Source organism: Bubalus kerabau, chromosome 12, assembly GCF_029407905.1.
Source record: "Bubalus kerabau isolate K-KA32 ecotype Philippines breed swamp buffalo chromosome 12, PCC_UOA_SB_1v2, whole genome shotgun sequence".
Classification (NCBI taxonomy): domain Eukaryota; kingdom Metazoa; phylum Chordata; class Mammalia; order Artiodactyla; family Bovidae; genus Bubalus; species Bubalus kerabau.
The window spans coordinates 88,988,924-89,008,243 of record NC_073635.1 but is presented as its reverse complement, the minus strand read 5'-3'; the positions used below and the strand labels follow the sequence as shown (position 1 = coordinate 89,008,243).

At 48.6% G+C, this 19,320-nt stretch overlaps 1 protein-coding gene across 1 annotated transcript in view; it reads left to right on the top strand.

The window, feature by feature from the left end:
• COL4A1 (collagen type IV alpha 1 chain) overlaps positions 1-19,320 on the top strand; it is a 142,217-nt gene that overhangs the window by 42,092 nt on the left and 80,805 nt on the right. Inside the window, exon 2 of the mRNA XM_055543012.1 lies at positions 12,837-12,896. Coding sequence (XP_055398987.1) covers positions 12,837-12,896 — 60 coding nt within the window. The remainder of the gene's footprint in view (positions 1-12,836; positions 12,897-19,320) is intronic.

The window sequence follows — 19,320 nt, the reverse complement described above, 5'->3', positions numbered from 1 at the left end:
AGGCTGTTTTAAAAATGAGCTTTCTCTTAGAAATTAACATAGAAATTTGAACTCAAGAGTTGGCAGTTTATATAGCAAAGACCCTAAAGTTTTTCAAAGAAGGAGACTTAGCTTGCTTTCAGCACATAAAGACTTTCATCCAAATGTGAAAATATAGTTATTAAAAGCCCAGGTGTGGTTTTGGTTTCCGATGGGATAAACCTCACCAGGAAATATTTGCTTTGAGCCGTGTTCACTGTCTAGTTCTTCTTGTTTAATTTTAACTTCACTGTTGTTCACTTGCCAAGTCGCGTCTGACTCTCTGCAACTACACGGTCTACAGCATGCCAGGCGTCCCTGCCCTCACCATCTCCCAGCATTTGCCCAAGTTCATGCCCATCGGACCAGTCATGTCATTCACCCGTCTCATCCTCTGTCGCCCTCGTCCCCTTCTGCCTTCAATCTCCTGCAACGTCAAAGCTCACTGTAACTGGTAGCAAAAGATTTCCCAGATATTCCCAGATGTTAACACACTTATACAAGTTCTTTGCCTTCAGAAACCACATTTAAATGCTCACAAGTCTCCTAAAACTCTCCATGGTAGATAATGGGGGCAGTAAATTATTATTGAATACAAGCGAAAAAAATTAAGAAGTTAGGACTACTTGTGTACCATTCGAATTGAATGGGCAAGGTTATGGGGTGAGTGATTCATAGTTTTTTTATTTCATATTTATATTCATATTAAAGTGTGCATGGCTTAAGTCTTCTAAATGTTTTTCTTAAATTCTCTTGGAAGACATGAGGTTTTCTGGAGTCTAATACATTTTGATAGTCACTGGTCAGTGGGTTGACATTTGGTTTCAACAGGAGCTGGTAAAGGTAAGGACTGGTTTCTTGAGTGTTAGGAGTAGGACTCTGCTCAGGGGCGGCGTGGGGGTGTGTGGTTTGGGAATGACATCTCTGCAGGCGCAAACCGCGGGTGGCTGACCCTGGAACCTCAAGGCAACCTTAGAGGTGTCTCTTGGCGTCTCTCTCGGCCTCAGTATAAACACCAGACTGTTGCTGAGAAAACCACCGCTTCCTTCTGTGGTTTCCCCCATTTTCCTTCTTAAACCATAAGTGTTGCGCTTGTGTTTTTAGGTAGGTCCTTTGAAAATGCCACTTAGCGCTTGCAAAGCAGCATTTTTGGTCCACCATCCATCATCTTCCAGAAAAGCCCAAGGAGCTGATGCTGTGCTTGAGCCCCTGGTCCGACATCCGCGTGACCTGGGCGTCTATCTGAGATTCTTCACGTGGGCCTCTCTCTCATCCTTGGTCAGAGGAGAAGCCTCGCTCCACTGTTAGTGTTCGCTGTTCCACAGGGTTAATTCTGTGGCATTTCTGTTCACATTTTGAGCTTTCAGACCTGGTTTTAAAGCTACACCTTGTTCTCCTTTGGGGCGATGTTTCCAACAGTGAGTCCTCTGGGTTTGCAGACCTGCACTGCAGCGGTTTTGAATCTGTCATTTATAAGGAATCCAAAACCTCACGTGTACTTTTGAAAAGTGGCTTCAGGATGAGTCTGGTATTCGAGGCTGAGCGCAGCTATGAAAATTACATTTTGGCTTCATCCTGGCTGCTGGGCTCAGTCTAAACACGCACACTTTTTCTCAGACATGTCCTGTATCTGACCAGCTAGGGGAACAGCTGAGATGACTGTTCTAACAAGGTGTTTTATAGCCTCTGTGAAATGCAAGGAGTGTGAATGAAGTGATATCATATACACTCATTTAATGCACAATGTGGTTGGCCTCTTTCTTACCAGAAGGAATATCTGTTTTCTAGCCTCATTCCTGGAAATACGGTATGGCTTCCCCGTCTACAGAGAAACCAGCGATCATGTATAATATTTACTTGTTCCAGGGAAAAAAGTTGGTAATCCTGTTGCCCTTGGTTTAAGTGAACTGGTTTTGAGTTGCATGTCAGTCACATTCATCTTTCCCAGGTCGGTTAGGCTTTTCATGTTGCCATTTTAAGTGTGTTACAAACGGTAGGGTCCTGAAAGGATCGGGAGGTGGCACCAGTGGGATCAACAGGAAATTGACCGCACTTTTTCCTCCCCAGTGGAAAGCCGTCTTCATGGCTTAGTACTAGTTACCTGGGGCTTTCCCAGCACAAGCAGGGCCTTCAAGGCGTCTTGTTCAAGATGCTCTAACGAGGCAGGGAAGACCACTCCACGTGAGTCCGGGATGGCTGTCAGTGAACGGACCCGGCACCGTTGGACCAGGCTGTTAAGTTTCTCACTTACTGTTGTGTGTGCGGTAAAGGTGCAGCACGTTTCCTGGGTCCCAGAAGGACGGGCATCGGAAGTGCCCTAAGCGTTCTTTCGATGCACATTTTCGCCCCAATGAGGGATTTTTCTGAAGCTACAGTGCAGGAAAGGTCCTGGAGGGGGGCTGGGAGGCTGGAGCCGTTCTCCAAGGCCGCGGGAGGGGGGCACGTCTGTCCTTTGCTCCAAGTTTCCTTTCCTGCAGACTCGTGGCATCTCGGCGTCACTGTTTGTGAGAGACTGTGTTGACATCGTGTTGATAAGACAGAGACAGGATGTTAAAAGGAACTGTGAGTGTGGGATTCACAGGCCTGCCGAGAGCGAGAGACTCCAGGGAGGGTGGGCCAAGGGCAACTGATAAGTCCCCCCCGAACCACGTGCCGGACCTCAGGCACCTGGGGGCTGCGGCGGCCCCCTCCTCTTCCTCACCCGCCCGCCTCCCTGCCTCTCTCCTCCCTTCCAGCCCCGTCCTCTCCTTCCTCCTCTGTTCTTCCTTCTCCAGCTCTTGGAAACCCTTCCGGCCGTAGCACTGCGCTGCGTGTTTCCCACTCCCAGTGCATTTCGGGCTGCTGATGGGCTGACAGAAAGTGCGCAGCACTTCTGCCTGAACAGGTGCTTTTACACTGACTGTTAAACTTGGAGACGGCACACGTTTTACCCTGAGCCTCAGAACTGGAGAGCCCGGGACCTGGTGTCTTACTCTGTCTCCTCACCTCACACCGGGGCCGCTCCCCGCAGGTCGCCGGCCCTCCGCCTTCCCAGGGGGGCACAGCGCCCCGGCCGCTTCCCTTCTCGGGTGCCCACCGGCCTGCCCCTCCCCTCGGTGCCCCCACCCCGGTGCCCTGTGCCCTCCTGCTGGGCCGACCCCCTTTGCCTCTTTCTGGGCAACAAGGCCCCCTCCCCACACGTCCGCCTCCCTGGCCAGGCCAGCCCCCTCCGCCTCCCTCCCTCCTGCTCTGGGGTCCCCACGTCCCTGGACTGGCCGTGGGGTCCCTCCCTGTGTGTCTGCGGGTCTCTGCTCTGTCTCGTGAGGGGCCTCAGATGAGGTTTCTCACTTTGGCCTCCCGCTCGCTGAGATACTCAACTCAGCTTTGTCAGCGTCGCGGGCCGGGGGCCGCCCACCCTGCCCCAGGCGTGCAGTGCAGCGGAAGCCTCCTGGCAGGTCGGATCAGCGGGGGGCACCGGGCGGCTCAGACGCGGTGTGGACGCGCAAAGGCCGCTCCTCAACCCCCACCCAGTCCTCCAGCCCCGCTGGGGACAGACCTGGAGCAGAAACAAGTGGCTGAGGGGCAGGGCCCGGGCCCGGCCCGGCTGAGGGGCTGAACTCGGAGTCAGAGGGCCAGAGCGGGTAGGGCGGGAGGAAAGGTGGCCCGTGGGGCGGCAGGATGGTGCAGGAGATGGGGGCACACTGCTCCTTGCAGGCTGCAGGGGGCGGTCTGTGGCTCTCACGGGAGCGTTGTGGACATGGTGGCTGGGGACTCGGGCGGGGAGGACAGTGTGGGGGCCAGTTCAGTTCAGTCTCTCAGTTGTGTCCGACTCTGTGACCCCATGAACCGCAGCACGCCAGGCCTCCCTGTGCATCACCAACTCCTGGAGTCCACCCAAACCCATGTCCATTGAGTTGGTGATGCCATCCAGCCATCTCATCCTTTGTCCTCCCCTTCTCCTTCTGCCTTCAATCTTTCCCAGCATCAGGATCTTTTCCAATGAGTCAGCTCTTCGCATCATGTGGCCAAAGTATTGGAGTTTCAGCTTCAGCATCAGTCCTTCCAATGAATACCCAGGACTGATCTCCTCTAGGATGGACTGGTTGGATCTCCTTGGGTGAGGGGATAGGCAGGTGAGAAAGGTGTCCGGCTACCTGGGGAGAGTCACCGGGACTCAGAAGCCTCCTAATGGGAGTTCCCTTCTGAAGGTGGGGATGTCCTCTCTGGACCCTTGCTCATCCCGGACAGTCAGTGATTCTGGGAGAACATTCTGGCCAAGGACTCCTCGGCTTCGTCCTTCAGGCCAGTGAGTCAGCAAGCACCAGGGGCTCCACCCCCACCCCCAGTTCCCATCTCCAGGCGGCCTTTCCACCCACGGGTCCCAGTGGACATGCTCATGGTCATCTGAGCCGTGGTCACGGGGCAGCTAGTCATCATTCCATCTGTGCGTGGGGCCCCCAGCAACCTCCAGGAGACACGCAGGGTTGCCCCGACACCCTCAGTTCACCCCCCTCCCCGGGCGAGGACATTCCAGGTCCACCCCCACCGTGGGAGGAGGGGATGAGGGGAAGGGGGACAAGGGGAAGGGGGACGAGGGGAAGGGAAGATGAGTCAACCCACGTGGTCCGATGAGGGAAACAGGAGAGCCAGCCTGCCGTCTCATGACGGAGGTTGGAGCCAAGCACACACCCGAGGGTGCTCATGAAGCTTGCGGGGAGCCCCCCTGCCCCCCAAGACTGTGCAGCTCGGTTCTTAGCCTGACTGCAGGAGATGTCGCAGACAGTTCAGTTTGTTTCTCAGATGTTTCATGCTCATTTTTTTTTTTTTTGCCAAGAACACATCAACACTTGGAGTTGTTTTCCCATTTGAGCAGAAGTGTTTTGTGAGTCTCAAAGTAGTGGGGATATTCTGTTTCCATGTTTTCCATGATTAGAACAGAAATGTTATTTTACTGAGCTAAATTCTTTTCTGTTGTATTAATGAGGAAAAGTTATTTTTACATCTTCAGAATCACATTTATTTTACATTTATCAAAATAAAACGCTGATGATAGAATCACCGTCAAGCAAATGCAGATTAAAGAACGTAGGCTGTGAGCTCCTTGGACATCCGTCACCCTTCCATCCACAGTTCCCAGCGTATTTCTGGAGATTCAAAAATGCTGTGCAAATGTAGACGTTTAAAATTGTTACTGTGCTTTGGCGTTTGGCCTAGAGTTTGCATTCTGTCTTGTTTTTAGATTGCCTTGTTTTCATAAATGACTTTTTTGGTTGGAAAATTTAGAGAACACTACATAATAGTAGCTTCAATAATGGGATTTCCTTGTCTTTTACTTTGGTGGAATTCCTTCACACCTGTTAATACTTTATTTGTTTTTTTTTTTAAATGTTTGTTGTATGTAATTTTGCCCATAGGATTTGGTTCTTTTTTAACTGGAGTGGAGTGGGTTCGCGTTCGTTTCAGGAGTACAGCGCAGTGAGTCAGTCACGCGCATGTCCACTCTTTGAAGACTTTTCCCATAGAGGCCACTGCAGAGTATCGAGTGGCCTGCCCTGTGGGTTCCTCCCAGTTATGCTGTCACGAATTCTTAAATCCTATGCACGCATTTTGGGGGGCGGGGTGGGTTTTATTGAAGAAGCGTGTGAATTCGTAAAGGGCCACCTCAGTGACTCTTAGGGTCCTTGGTCAGAAACCAGGTTGAGCCAGGACGTTCCCAGAAGCCCAGAAGCCCCTTGAGTCCCCTTCTCATTGCCTGTAGCCCCAAGGATGAGCACACCACAACTTCACTTGTTCAGGTTTGAACTTTCTATCATCAGAGTCTCTCGGCTGGTTTTGTTTATTTGTTTATTCCTGGTTCCCAGTTGCTCGGTACTGAGTCTTCGAGACCCATCCACGTCATAGCCCACCAACCTCAGTGGGTGAGGATTTCATCCCTTGGATCCAGACCACCATGTTTTATTCTGCTGTTTCCAGTTCTCCCTACTGTGTAGAGTGTTGCCATGACCATTCTTGAGCATGCCTTCAAGAAAGACTTTATTAAAGCATAGCAAAGGGCAGACATTGTAAGTTCGCAGCTCAGTGAAGTTTTCCACGTGTCACTGCTCACCCTGCTCGAGCAGAGAATGTCCCAGCACCCGGAGACCTCTCTGGCAGCCCCCGAGGCCAGCAGGCTCCTGACTTCCACTGTTGGTGGCATCATTTGTTCTAGATTTAATGCCGGGAGGCCATACAGTGTCTGCTCTCCTGCTGAAGTTCTTTTTTAAATCCTGGCTTAAAAACCATTTTGTTGAGGGGTGGTTGATTTACAGTGTTATGTTAATTTCTGCTACTCAGCAAAGTGATTCAACTATACATCTATCCATCTGCCTATATATACACACATATTCTTTCTCATATTCTTTTCCATTAGAGGTTACTCTCAGATTTTGAATATAGTTCCCTGTGCTACACAGCAGGACTTCATTGTTTATCCATTCTGTATATAATAGTTTGCATTTGCTAACCCAAAACTCCTAGTCCATCCCTCCCCTCCTGTTGGAGAAGTTTCAAGATGCTTTTTCAGGGCACTCTTGTCTGGTCTGGGGGTCCGTGGAGGCATTGACAGCCATTTTGCAGAACCCCTTGGCAGTACCCAGCCACTTAAAACAAGAATTACTAGAAATAGCATACTCTAGTTAAAATTACAAACAGGGTGCGAGCTAGGACATACACATTAAAAGCTCTCATATATACTCTCTGTTTCTTTATGATGTTTTAGTTTCCAAAAAGAGTGAGCTCATGGCGCTTTGAGGGGAGGGTGTTATATTTTATCCACCGTACTAACATTTTGGGGCTAATGAAACAGAGTTAAAAACAATATAATTGAAAAGGTTGAACTTCAGTGGCATGTGGTAAGGGCAAATGCTGTGGAATAGTCTCAGTAATGATAAAGTATGATGCGGCTGTTGATGACATCTGCCCACATATGTGTGGGGCAGGTGCCAAGAGTGAAATCCGGGGACAAGTCCACGTGTGATGCTCAGCTCCAGTTGTTGTTCAGTCACTAAGTCATGTCTGACTCTGCAGCCCCATGGACTGCAGCACGCCGGGCTTCCCTGTCCTCCACGAGCTCCCAGAGTTTGCTCAAACTCACGTCCATCAGGTCGGTGATGCCATCCAGCCCTCTCATCCTCTGTCGTCCCCTTCTCCTCCTGCCCTCAATCTTTCCCAGCATCAGGGTCTTTCCTAATGAGTCAGCTTTTCGCATCCGGCGGCCCGAGCATGGGGCTTGGGCTTCAGCATCAGCCCTTGCGATGAGTGTTGGGCTGATGTGCCTTAGGGTGGGCTGGCTTCACCTTGCAGTCCTAGGGCTGCTGCCTAACCCTGTTGCAGAAGGGTTGTTCTGCTGGACAGCTCCCCCTGGAGGCGGGGTCTGGAAGCTCCACTTCTGATCTGTACCCGCTTTTCAGTTTCTGCCCTGGTGGCTCTGGAGTACATTCCTGTGTCTCTACGTGCTTCTTGAGCGGAGTAGATGATTATGCACGAGGTTCTCCGAAGGAGGGCTACCACCAGGAAGAAGACGGGGCTCGTCCCATCACCACAAAACTATTCTGACATTTTGCACAGCGCAGAGAATGTGAAAAGGAATTTGAAAGATAAGCTGTTTAGACTTGGCCGAGATCCACTTGTCCCTATTTGGTGGGATGTGAAACCCATAAAAATTATTACAGTGGGGTTGGTACAGGGCTATCTCCCATCAGAAGCAGGGAAAGAACCACAGAAAATTGAGGACTTCACTCTGTTTAACTCATCTCAGACATGCTTCCCTGTGGAATATATGTCACGGTTAACAAATTACCTTGATGGGGCATTCTCTCTTTTTCTCCCCGACACAGACACACAAACACACAGACACACACACACACACACACACAGTGGTGTAGCAGCTGGCTTCCTTGCTTAGGTAAAAGGTCTCTCTAAATGGAACTAGCAAGCCTCCCCCTTCCTGTATGCCCACCTAGAACTCTCTGTGATGTCGAGAAGCACTTTCGGTCGGCCTGCAGGCCAGAGAAAGAGCGGAAATTGAGTTTATTTTGAATGAAAGTCTCTGACCCCAATCACCCCTCTTCCTTCTCTGGTGCGCGTACTGTGTGTCGTAAATCTTTGGGAATTTTTAGAACTTAGCATACTTTATAGCATTAATCCTGATGGTTTGACTTTCTGGGAACTCTTAATTGGGGCATGAAAGAAAATGTACATTCCATTCACTGTTCTATCCTCTCGTGAAGAGTGTAGAGAGACTCGTCCAGAATACAAAAGTGGTCCGCTGACGCCGTTCCTTTTGCATCCCTTCACAGTTGTGCTCTGTGTGATGTTTAAGCTTGATCCCTTCCGTCGATGGTGTGCGTGTCCGACAGACTTCATCCAGAGCTGGTGTAGCCTTTTCTTCTTTTTCAGATAATGTTAATTCAGGTCGGCTTCCACTTGGAGGGAATTTGTTACGCTCTTGTGGTGAATTGCTGGCTGTCGAGGTTGGCTTGGTTTCTGAGTTTTCCTTCAGGCTTAGGGGTACAAATGGTGGTTCTTTTGCGCCTGAGGACTTTGTCGGCTTCTCTTACCCTCACGTAGTCTGGGTGACCCGTGTGGCTGTGGGCCACGGATGAGCTCCTTCTAAGGGCTGGGCAGAAAGCTCGTTTGGGTTTTCCCATGCCATCTTTTTGGCCAACCCAATAAGACATGGACCAGGACCCACAGCACTGCGACCTTTGCGATCTTCAGCCACGTCCCCCATTTCCAGGGGCAGACGGTCTTCCTGACCAGCCTGGTCAGCCAGGCCTGTAGGTTCAGCGTGTGTCTCCCCGGGGAGAAGGCATGGGCCTGCTTGGGGGACTCGGGGCTGGTTTACTTGACCTCACACCCCGGGAAGGGGCCAGGCAAGAGGGATGGGTGGGAATGCATCACAGAGTACAAGTTCTTCCTGTTCCAGAAGCTGAAACACACGGGCAGGGAGCTAGCTGCTCGGACTTCAGGAAGAATGAGCAGGCCTTGTCCACCCCCTCAGATGTGCAGCCAAGGGAGCCGCTGGAGCCGGTGGGGGGTGGAGGGGTGGGGGGGACGGGGTATGGCTGCTGGAGCCAGTGGGGCCGTCTCTTTTGATTCTGTGGAGAGGTCCAGATGCGGAATGTAATTCTCCAGGAAGTCCTGAAGCTTGTGACATGGGCTTTACATGTCAAGTCCCCAGTGAAATCGTGACTCTGAGTAACTCATGCCGTTTTCTTGTTCGCCCTTTTGCACAGCGGTTCAGGATGGAGGGTTGAGACTCCCACTACTGCAGGCTTTTACTTAATGAGCTATTTCAGAATCAGGCAGATCGAAGGGACGCTCGGAGCATCACTGATGCGCTTTTCAGCTAGGCACCCTCGAGTCACAGCTGAATGACTCTACATGCCAGGGTGAGATACAGCATCAGTCATTGTGTGGGCCAGAATAACAGTATTTCAAAGTGGATTTTATTTAGCAAAGTAAATGTGTCTCTCATGATTTTTGTTTGTTATTCTAAAAATTAGGGTTTTTTTTTTTTTTTTTTTTTAAACAGAGCCATTTTGCATAAAATGCTAGGCCACCCAGATTGTGAAGCAAAAATCATGGTCTAAAAATGTCTTTTGTTCTGAAAAGTTGCCCATCGTTTAGACCATTGTTTAGATGTTCTTTGAATTATCAATGCTTCAGGATTGTCTTCTAGGGCCAGAAGTGGTAATAAAATTTCCTACGTGAATAAAGCAGATAAGGAGACAGGAATATCTTTTGTCTGGGATTGAGAAATTTTCTTTTTGCTTGATGTAAGCTGGTGGGAGCAGGGTGAAGGTCCTTTATTTCTGTAAGAGGGCTATAATAAGACTTTAGTTCTTTTTCTCATCTCTGATTTCATCCAATAGTTGTCATGACCTGGAGTATTGTTCAAGGGAAATTTGCGGGTGTGTTTCTGTAGCAAAAGCTCAAAAAACAGCTTGACCTCAGCATCCACCATGGGGGCCCTCTAACCTCTTATCTGGGGTCCCCTACAATTAAGGCATTTGCTGATAGCTTAAGGGAACAGTTCCAGGAAACTCACTTTTATAACCTTCCTCAAATTGAATAAAGATAAGCTTCTGAGATTTTAATCAGCCTTTCAGAAGAGGAAACCTCAGAATCACCAAATGGCCATTTTCAACTTGGGTGACTAAGGTCTGGTTTTGAAGACGCTGTGTCGAACTGTGGTTAGGAAAACCCACCCCGCCTGAGCTGCCGTTGCCCACCACCCACCGACCCCGGTGAACCTGGGCTGTGGGTGGACAGGTCCTAAGTCCATGGGTGTTAACCTGATTGGCTTCTCCTTCTGGTCTCCTTCTGGGTAACTGAGCAGAGTTCAAGGAGCAAGTGTGGGTTTCTGAACCCAGCTCAGAGGCAGGGACATGGTGGGGATGAGACGTCGCAGAGAGGAGCCACCTGGAGCCCAGGTGACTCGGGGCTGCCTCACCCGTTGAGCTTACCTGGCTGGGGGCTAACCTAGCAGCTTCGCGCTGTGCCGGGGGCCCCTGAGAACCTCCGCTCTCCCTGGCTGTCTGGGCATCTGGAGTGGTCCCCCACTCACCGCCGAGTTCCTGTTTGCAGCGGTTTCTCACAGTGCTGTCCCTGCATTGTGGGCTGACACACCAGCGTTGCTGGGTTGTTGTCTAAGGTTGTTATTTGAGGTTGATTCAATGGACGCCAGCATCACTGCCACCGCCATCAAAACAACAGCGACAGACGCCTGCTGCTCTGTCTCATCAGCCCTCAGGTGCCTGTGTGTTCGTGTTTACACACCTCTGGGGTTGGCGCAGATCGAACGGTTGACGGCGTGTTGTGGTTCAGTCAGCGGTGGGTTTTACAGCTGACGTGGTCGCAGGTGAAATATGGACTGTATCAGGCTGGGTGTGGCGCTCCGGGGCTGCCCTCCAAGTACTCTCGGGGTCCTGCAGACACACACGCCAAGGACTGTGAGACACGCGTGATAAATGTCGCAGTGTCGTTCAGTCACTAGGTCGTATCCCACCCTTTGGGACCCCGTGGACTACAGCACGCCAGGCTTCCCTGTCCTCCACTAGCTCCCAGAGTTTGGTCAGACTCCTGTCCATTGAGTCAGTGATGCCATCCAGCCATCTCATCCTCTGTCGCCCCCTTCTCCTCCTGCCCTCAATCTTTTCCAGCATCAGGGTCTTTTCCAGTGAGATGGCTCTTGCATCATGTGGCCAGAGTACTGAGGCTTCAGCATCAGCACGTCACAACAGAGGCATGTAGTCCACATGTCATGGGCACTGGGTTGGAGCAGTGAGCCCTTTCTTGGGGATGGTTGAGGAGGCTCTTTCTGCAGTCTGTTGGTTCTTTAATGTTTGTGCATTTTGGATGAATTTCTGGAGCACAGGTTTCAGGTTTTAGCCTCATCTCTTTGGACAGCTCTAAGTGGTCACCCAAACCCAGCTTCTGAAGCAAAACTGTGTGCATGGATTGATTTACACTGTAGGAGGTTATGAGAGTGCGTGCTGAACAAATTGCCTGAAAGATGAATCAGGGAGGGGAATAGATCTGTAGTGTCTGGAGTCTGTTTGGACTGTTGTCAGTTGTCCCCATTTCCAAAATATAAAATTAAGAACAGCTTACTGTCTTGGAGGCACTTGTTCAGATTTCATTTTATAAAATAAATATCTCCAGATGTAGTTGTTTTATGAAGAAGATTTCCAAGGCATTGGAACCAAGATGAGCACATTGTTTTTAGAAAACGGACTTTATGTAATCACAATACTGTTAACAATATGGTTTTATTTTCCAGAAGCTATGTTGCCAGGAGCAGCATTTAGGTGTGCACTTGATCTCAGGCTTAATATCGAGCTGCTAGTAAAGCTCGTTAGCTAAATTCTACCTGTCACACCCTCTTCCATTCTGTCCACAATATCTATGTCTATTCTGGCTTAGAATTTGGATTCTTCTAAAGAAATTGCAAATGTATTGAGCACCATCGTCTGTTTGTCTTCTGATGTGTTGGCAGTTTTCCATGATGGTAATTGAATTGAATTCATCTCAACCTTGTCCTGGCGTGTTATATTAAATCTCCTAACTCAGAGTTCACGTCTGTAAAGTGGGAATGGTAATATGCGTCTTGTTAGATAAGAGGCAGCTGGTTGATTGTTGCATTTGGTGGGCATTTGAACACGCTGGTTCCCTTCTTCTCCAGCTCGTCTTACCCACTTGAATTCTTTATCGTGCATTTTGATTTTAATTTAACGTTAGAAATGAATCACAGGAGCATTTTGTTGTGGAGTGTTCTTCTATTGAATCGTCCTGATTGAATTGAATTAACATTCTGTTATTCAGGCTTTGGGCCTGTTTGTTTCCTTTTTGCGTGTTTTGCGTGTCATTGTGTCCTGGGGATGTGAGGGGCGAGGCGTGGGCCCCTCCCCACCGCCAGGTCCCTGTGGTCTGAGCACTGAAAGTCCCGCATCAGAAGGGCCTTTGCAAGTAGCGGTGGTGCCCTGCTGAGCCTTGGGAAGTGGAGACAGTCCACGCCGCAGAGTGTCAGTGACAGCGCCCCCTCTTTGGACGGAGTGATGCTGTGATGTGTTCCACTCGGGGCCTGCTGTTCTGTCTGCCAGGGCCAGAGATGGACTTCTGAGCAAGTGCAGAAGGACTTGTCCCCCTAGGACAAGGCCACAGAGTGTGTGTGTTAAGATGGGGCTGGTGGTACCCGGGTAGGGCTTTTCCCATAAATAGCGAAGATGCCAAAAGCATTTCAGTTGAAACCTGGACGTCCTGTTCTCCTGTCTAAAGCTGTTTTCTCTTCCTTCCAGGGTGGGTGTGCCGGCTCCGGCTGCGGGAAGTGCGACTGCCATGGCGTGAAGGGACAGAAGGTGAGTAGCCCTCCCAGGGCGGCGATGCCTCGGGTCGCCATCGCTGTGGAAGTCATTACTTTAGAGCAACCGAATAACCAGCAAGTCATGCTGAAGCTTTTTACCATTTCAGGCATTTCCCCAGAGCAATACAAATCAAACAAAACCAGGCTCAACAATATTTTTGAGGCATCCTGACTGCTCCTCCCCAAAGCTGGTAATTATTGGTGGCAGTTAACGCTAAAAAAGCGATTTGGTTTCTTTCCTTTTTTGACTCTAGAAGGAACAAGTGTATTGGCAGAAAATCCGTTGAGTCAATCGCATTCTTTGGAATTAGTGCACAAAGACTAAACTTAGCTTTTTTTTTCCTGAAAAAAAACCCCACAAAAAACAAAAGTTTCTCTTGAACTTGAGAGCCTTCTATTCAAATAAGAATTTTTAAACAGTTTTACATTCGTAACATACTTGTCTAGATTTATTTACAGAAACAGTAACTATTTATCGTTTCCCAAATGTACAATTATAATTTTTTTTTTCTAAGCAGTACTCTGCCCTCTCTCTCACTTGAAGAATCGCAGATCTGTATGAAGATCATTTTCTCCTGAAGGCAGGTTGGGTCTGTGCATTTCAGTTGTTTGGAGAGAGGGTTTTCACCCCAGGACAGGGCAGTATCCGGGCTCTGTGTGGGGTCACCATGGAAACGGGGTGGGGCCATGGGAAAACCTGGCCGCTGGGCCACAGCAGCTGGGGCCACGCGGAAGGGAGGCGGAGACCCCTGGTCCTCTTCCCACTTTCTGGGAGCTGGGGGTATCGTTCGGGCAAGCCATCCCTTCTGGTCTGCCAGGGCTCCCTGAATCACAGACTCACACTTCTGAAATCCAGCAGGTTCTACTTTACAGAAAGTTGTTCCGTTTCTTTTCAGCTGTTTGCTGATGTACCAGCATCACCCTTTTTAAAAGTCTGTAGACGGTTGGTGCCTCCGCTATTACCTGGACAGGCTTTGAATCAGTGAAGTCTGTGGAAGCGTTTTCCTGTCCTCCAGCATCCACACTCGGCACCCGCTTTACTCTCTGTAATCCCTCTTCTCGCGCTGTTTTCTTACTCGGGAAGTGTCTCTAGCTAGTTCCAGATTGCATCCTCGAGAGTAACGGCAAGATGTTCGTGTCACAAAGACTCTTTTTGTGTGTGTGTCTAACTTGAATTGTAAGCATGCTGAACTAACAAAGAAATCCTTCAAACTATACAAAGTGGAACTTTCAACAAATAGGAACTGGAGACTTTTATCAACATCACTATGGTTTTCTTGTAACTTAGAGCATCAAAATTGGGGGAGGGGAGGGAGAGTTGGTGTTTCTTGCTTATAAAGAAAACGTGTCTTTTCCACCTGCTTTCTTGGTCTCATTCTCCACCATCGACTGCACCCTCCGGCGGCATTCACTCAGGCTCTGGTGCTTTTCAGACACTATTCTGGTTTTACTTTTCTAGCCTGATTCATTTTACTTTTAGCCCCAGATCTCCCCTTTAATATGAGGAAGTAGAGTCTTTATATTCATTATATATGAGGAAGTAGATTCATCCAGGTGCAGCTTTCCAAATATGTTTGGCCGACTTCTTCCTGACTTGACAGGGGCCTGGCCCTCGTCAGTTCAGAGCTGGTGAAAGCACCTTCAGAGAAGGCAGGTCACGTCTCGGGGTGTCTGACACCCACCCCGATGAGGAAAGGGGCTGTGGGTGTTTCTTTTCAAACCCGAGCACGTGGAAGCCTTTGCTTTGGCCAGTGCATCAGCGGAGGCCCGGTCTGTGCGTCTCTGGGCCCAGGAACACACACCGTAGGCCCGCCTTCCACTCGGGCATGGGAAGGTCAAGGTGGGAAGGTCACAGGGTCGCCATGATCCTTCCTGGTCTGCGCATGCTCCTTCAACAGGCTCCTCCACTGTCCACTTTGGGTTTTATACCTTATTATTATGATTCAATAAAGTCTGTTTAAATAAAATACTGGCAAGCAGTGGGTTAAACCATCCTGAATTTGTGTTTTAAAAGGCTGTGAGGACTGAATGGATTCAGACGGCCTCTTGAGATTTAGGGGAACAGCTAACTGATTTAGGATTATATCCTTTAAACAGAAAGCGGAGCTCTGTCTTTTCTCCCCTTGAGTATAAATATTTCAGGTCCCATGGTTCACATAGCATGAGCCGGGAAGAGGGCCTTCCTCCCACTGAAAGAGGAAATTTTAAACTTCCACTTATTGTCTTGGACGTGATGTTAAAATAATCAGTTTAACGATGGGAAACACCCAGAGCCTGCCTGAGCCGGACCTTCAGATCTGGTTCCATTTCTCTCATCCAAAGGTCAGATAACAAAGAAATGTATTCTTGGCTGGCACGTCAGCAAGAGAAATTGGTCTTCCTCATCTCCCACCGCTGTTCTCAGTGCCGCGCCTATATGTGCAGATCGGGTGTAAATGCAAAATGAACAAAGGCTTGAGCATCACAGAATTTGCCTCGAGCGCTTCAACCCACAGACCTGCTTTTGAGCTACCAAAGCATGTTTTCAGTTCTCATAGGGGTTGTGTTGCTGTTCTCCAGTGTCTACAAGTTAAAGGACTTTTGAGGTGTTTTTGAAAATAGGATGAAAAACGTCACATTATCGGGGGGAGTAAACGTTACCTAAATGGGACGGAGCGTCAGCTCATTGTTTCGGAGACATGCCCCCTTGAGGGACTCTTGAACATATTGGTTATTGAGAATCCACCAATGGAAATTGGAATATGTCCAGTGTAAATCACCAAAATCTCTTTTGGCAAAGTCCTGAGTTCCATGGAGATGAGATTCCTTGACAGAATGTCTGATATCCTCCAGATTTCATCAGCAGATATTGATGCCTTAGGTCACTGTTTTCTAATCTCACAGGTATCAGTGTAGTGCTAGGGAGCTTGTTCCGAGCTCGGCGCTTAGATTCATGAGCTTGTCACAGATGTCAGTCTTTGCTGACTTGTTTGTTTTCCCGGCGCCCAGATGTTTTCTCTGGGTAATTAATCTGGGTTAGTACACGGTGACTTCGTGTCTTTCCAGAGGCCTCCGCAGTGTGGGAATTTTATCTCCTTAAACTGATTAGGGTTTTGAATGCTTGCCTCCTCAGTACAAGCCAAAAGTTAAGCTCTTCCTTTGCTCCATAACCTGATTTTCTCAACTATTCGAGGTATTGGAAGAGGCAACATTGTCCCAGGAGTGACTCCCTTGGTCTTGGAAATTAACTATTTCTACTTTGCAAAAAGAACAGAGTTTGCACAAGAAGTCTTACAAATGTTTTAGCCAGAGGAGCCAACATTTATGTAAAGCTATCATCCTATCCTGCAGAGTCCCAAACTGGAAGCCTCAAGTTAACTAGAGAGGTGGGAGATATACATGTGAAATAAATAACAATTGAAGAGTAAGTGATCACATTGCAGGAGAAACAGCAGAGAAAGCAAATACTCTCGTTGTCCTGAGAAGGGAGTGATCCCAGCAGCCTAGGACCGTGAATAAAGGGACGGCTTCCTGGATGAAGCAGGATTCAGGTGTGTTGTGGCCTCACTGATGCTCCAGACTCACCGGGACATGGAGCAGGGTCCTCTGTCACGCGTCTGCCTCAAGTCATGTGCAGAGTTTAACTGCACTGATCAGAGAAAGTAGCCCCCATGGCCTGCTGATGAACATGACCTTGGCAAAGGATGGATGGCTCCTAATAGAGGGACATTGACAGGGACTTCCCCAGGCCACAGTCTTGGGGAGCACAGAGAGTCTTAATTAGGCAGAAGTGTCATATTTCTGAGGAGTGATGAGAACAGGGTGGTCATCTCATAGCTTCTCAGGACACTTTAACCTGCTGGTACCCAGGTCCTTGCCAGCAACGTGGGGAAGGAGCCCAGTTCAGTTCAGTCACTCAGTCGTGTCTGACTCTTTGCGACCCCATGGACTGCAGCATGCCAGGCCTCCCTGTCCATCACCAACTCCAGGAGGTTGCTCAAACTCATGTCCATTGAGTTGGTGATACCATCCAACCATCTCATCCTCTGAGTCAGTTCTTCTCATCAGGTGGCCAAAGTATTGGAGCTTCAGCTTCAGCATCAGTCCTTCTGAATAGTCAGGACTGATTTCCTTGAAGATGGACTGGTTGGATCTCTTTGCTGCCCAGGGGACTCTCAAGAGTCTTCTCCAACACCACAGTTCAAAAGCATCAATTCTTCAGAGCTCAGCTTTCTTCACAGTCTAACTCTCACATCCATACCTGACTACCGGGAAAACCATCGCCTTGACTAGACGGACCTTTGTGCAAACTCAGCCTGAACTGAAAGCCCCTGAGCTAGCCTAGTCTCTTCTAGGGAGTAGGATGCAGGCGATAGGATCCAAGTGCTAATCAGAGCATGAATCAATTTCCATTCTTCAAGGTAAGACGATCCTGACCTGCGAGGGCCCAACAAGAGGACCTCGTGGTTCAGAATATTCTGGAGTGTTGACCACGATCCTGTTGCTCTAAGGCTGGATCCGTGGTCTGCATGCTGCTCCACTGGCCGCCTGCCAAGGAAAGCAGACCTTCTGAAGCCTCTCTGTAAATGGGTGGTGATGAAGCAGATTGCTGAGGACCACAAAGAAATGGACCTGGTGATTTGGGGCCGTGGGCAGATCTCCCGGCTCCTGTTCATAGACAAATAACCACAGGGAGCCACCTTGTCTGCCTGAGTCCGAGCCCCACCCCAACCTGAGGCAGCTTAGGTGCAGTCCAGCCCGAGAAACCAGGATCACATCACCTTTGGAGGGTGTCTATTCCACACAGCATTCAGAATAAAACCTAGAGGCGAGGGCAGCAAAGTGAGCCTCTTAACCCCGAGTCAGGAGATGCCATTGTCCCTACATGGTGAGGATGGGGCCTCCCTGGCCCCTTCCTGCAGGAAATCCTGGCATATTCTTTGCCCTCTAGGAAATTCGTCACTCTGGTTTACAAGGAGTCATCTTTGTTACAAGCCGGGCATGACGCCTTGGTCTCCCAAGAGGCGAATCTGGCCCTAGTTCTCATGCATTCTGGACACAGAGATGGGGGTCGTGGCCCCGATGGTCAGCCTGCCTGCACCTGGGAAGTGCGTCTTGTCTTTCCTCCCTGCGGGCTCCGTGCAGTAGACCAGGGATGAATCAGTCGGCAGGCCTTTCTCGAAGGTTACTCTTGGAGACACAGAGCAAGTATCCTGAGTGTCTTTTCCTCCAGGACACACTAAATAAGAGAAAGTATGTGTAAGGAATTCTGTAAGTCTAACCGTACCTCAGGGCTTCCCTGGTGGCTCAGTGGTGAAGAATCCGCCTGCCAGTGCAGGGGCCATGGGTTTGATCCCTGGGTCGGGAAGGTACCCTGGAGGGGGACGTGGCAGCCCGCTCCAGGGTTCTTGCTCACTGCCACAGGTCGCCATCGCCTTCTCCAAAAAGGCGTTAGGAGCCAATGTTAACATTTAATATAAAGGATCGTTCTTACCCCAAGATTGCAAACATAGACTTTCTTAGTTGTCATTAAATCTTTGGTAAATTCCCTTTCTGAGACAAGGACTATATTTCATTGCCATTTTTTGAGAATTCATTAGTCTTCAATTTATATGTATCTTTATTTTCTTTTTTTTTATATCATTAAGGTTTTTTTTTAAATTTTATTTTGTATCTTTATTTTCGTCGATCTTTCTTTTACTTTATACATGGGAATTGAAGACACTGCTTTGTATGTTATGCTTTATATATCAATTGGTTATTCTCTTTTCATTTCTTATTATTCTTAGTTCTCTGTAGCATAGATTTGAGACCTCAAAGATTGTTGAAAAATAAGCTTATCTTTCTATTAATTTTTATTAGAACATAGAAAATTTCTTTCCCATAAATGAAATTTAACCACTGTTCCAAATATTAAAGGCATCATGTTTCTTCCCAGATATTTTATTTTTTACTTAAGTAAATGAAAATGAATATCTTTGTGTAAACTCTTTGGAACTTTGGGTAAATTAACTGATCTGGGCTCAATGAATTATTAATAAAAACACTAATTTATTAATTAAGCACTAACTCTGTGGGAGGCACCATACCACATATGAATTAGTGAGGATTTCAAAATCTAGTATATTAGATTAAAAAGAAATTTCATTTTCTTGCTTCTAAGACATGAAGTATAAATGCCAAAAGAGCACAACTTACTGTAACATAGGAGATTTATTTAATAAAATTAAGATTTGTTTAGTGTATTTGTAATTACTTGTATTGTTTGTGAGACTGGTTGGAAACCTCTGTTTTTATAGATGCTTTGAGCATTTCCCAAAGGGCAGTGGCGGCCACTTCAGCCTTTCCGCAGATGTGGTCCTCAGTCCACCTGGAGGACGCTCTTGCTGTGGCCTCTGGAATGGAATGCCAAGGGGTCCTCCGCTGTCACTAGGGGGACA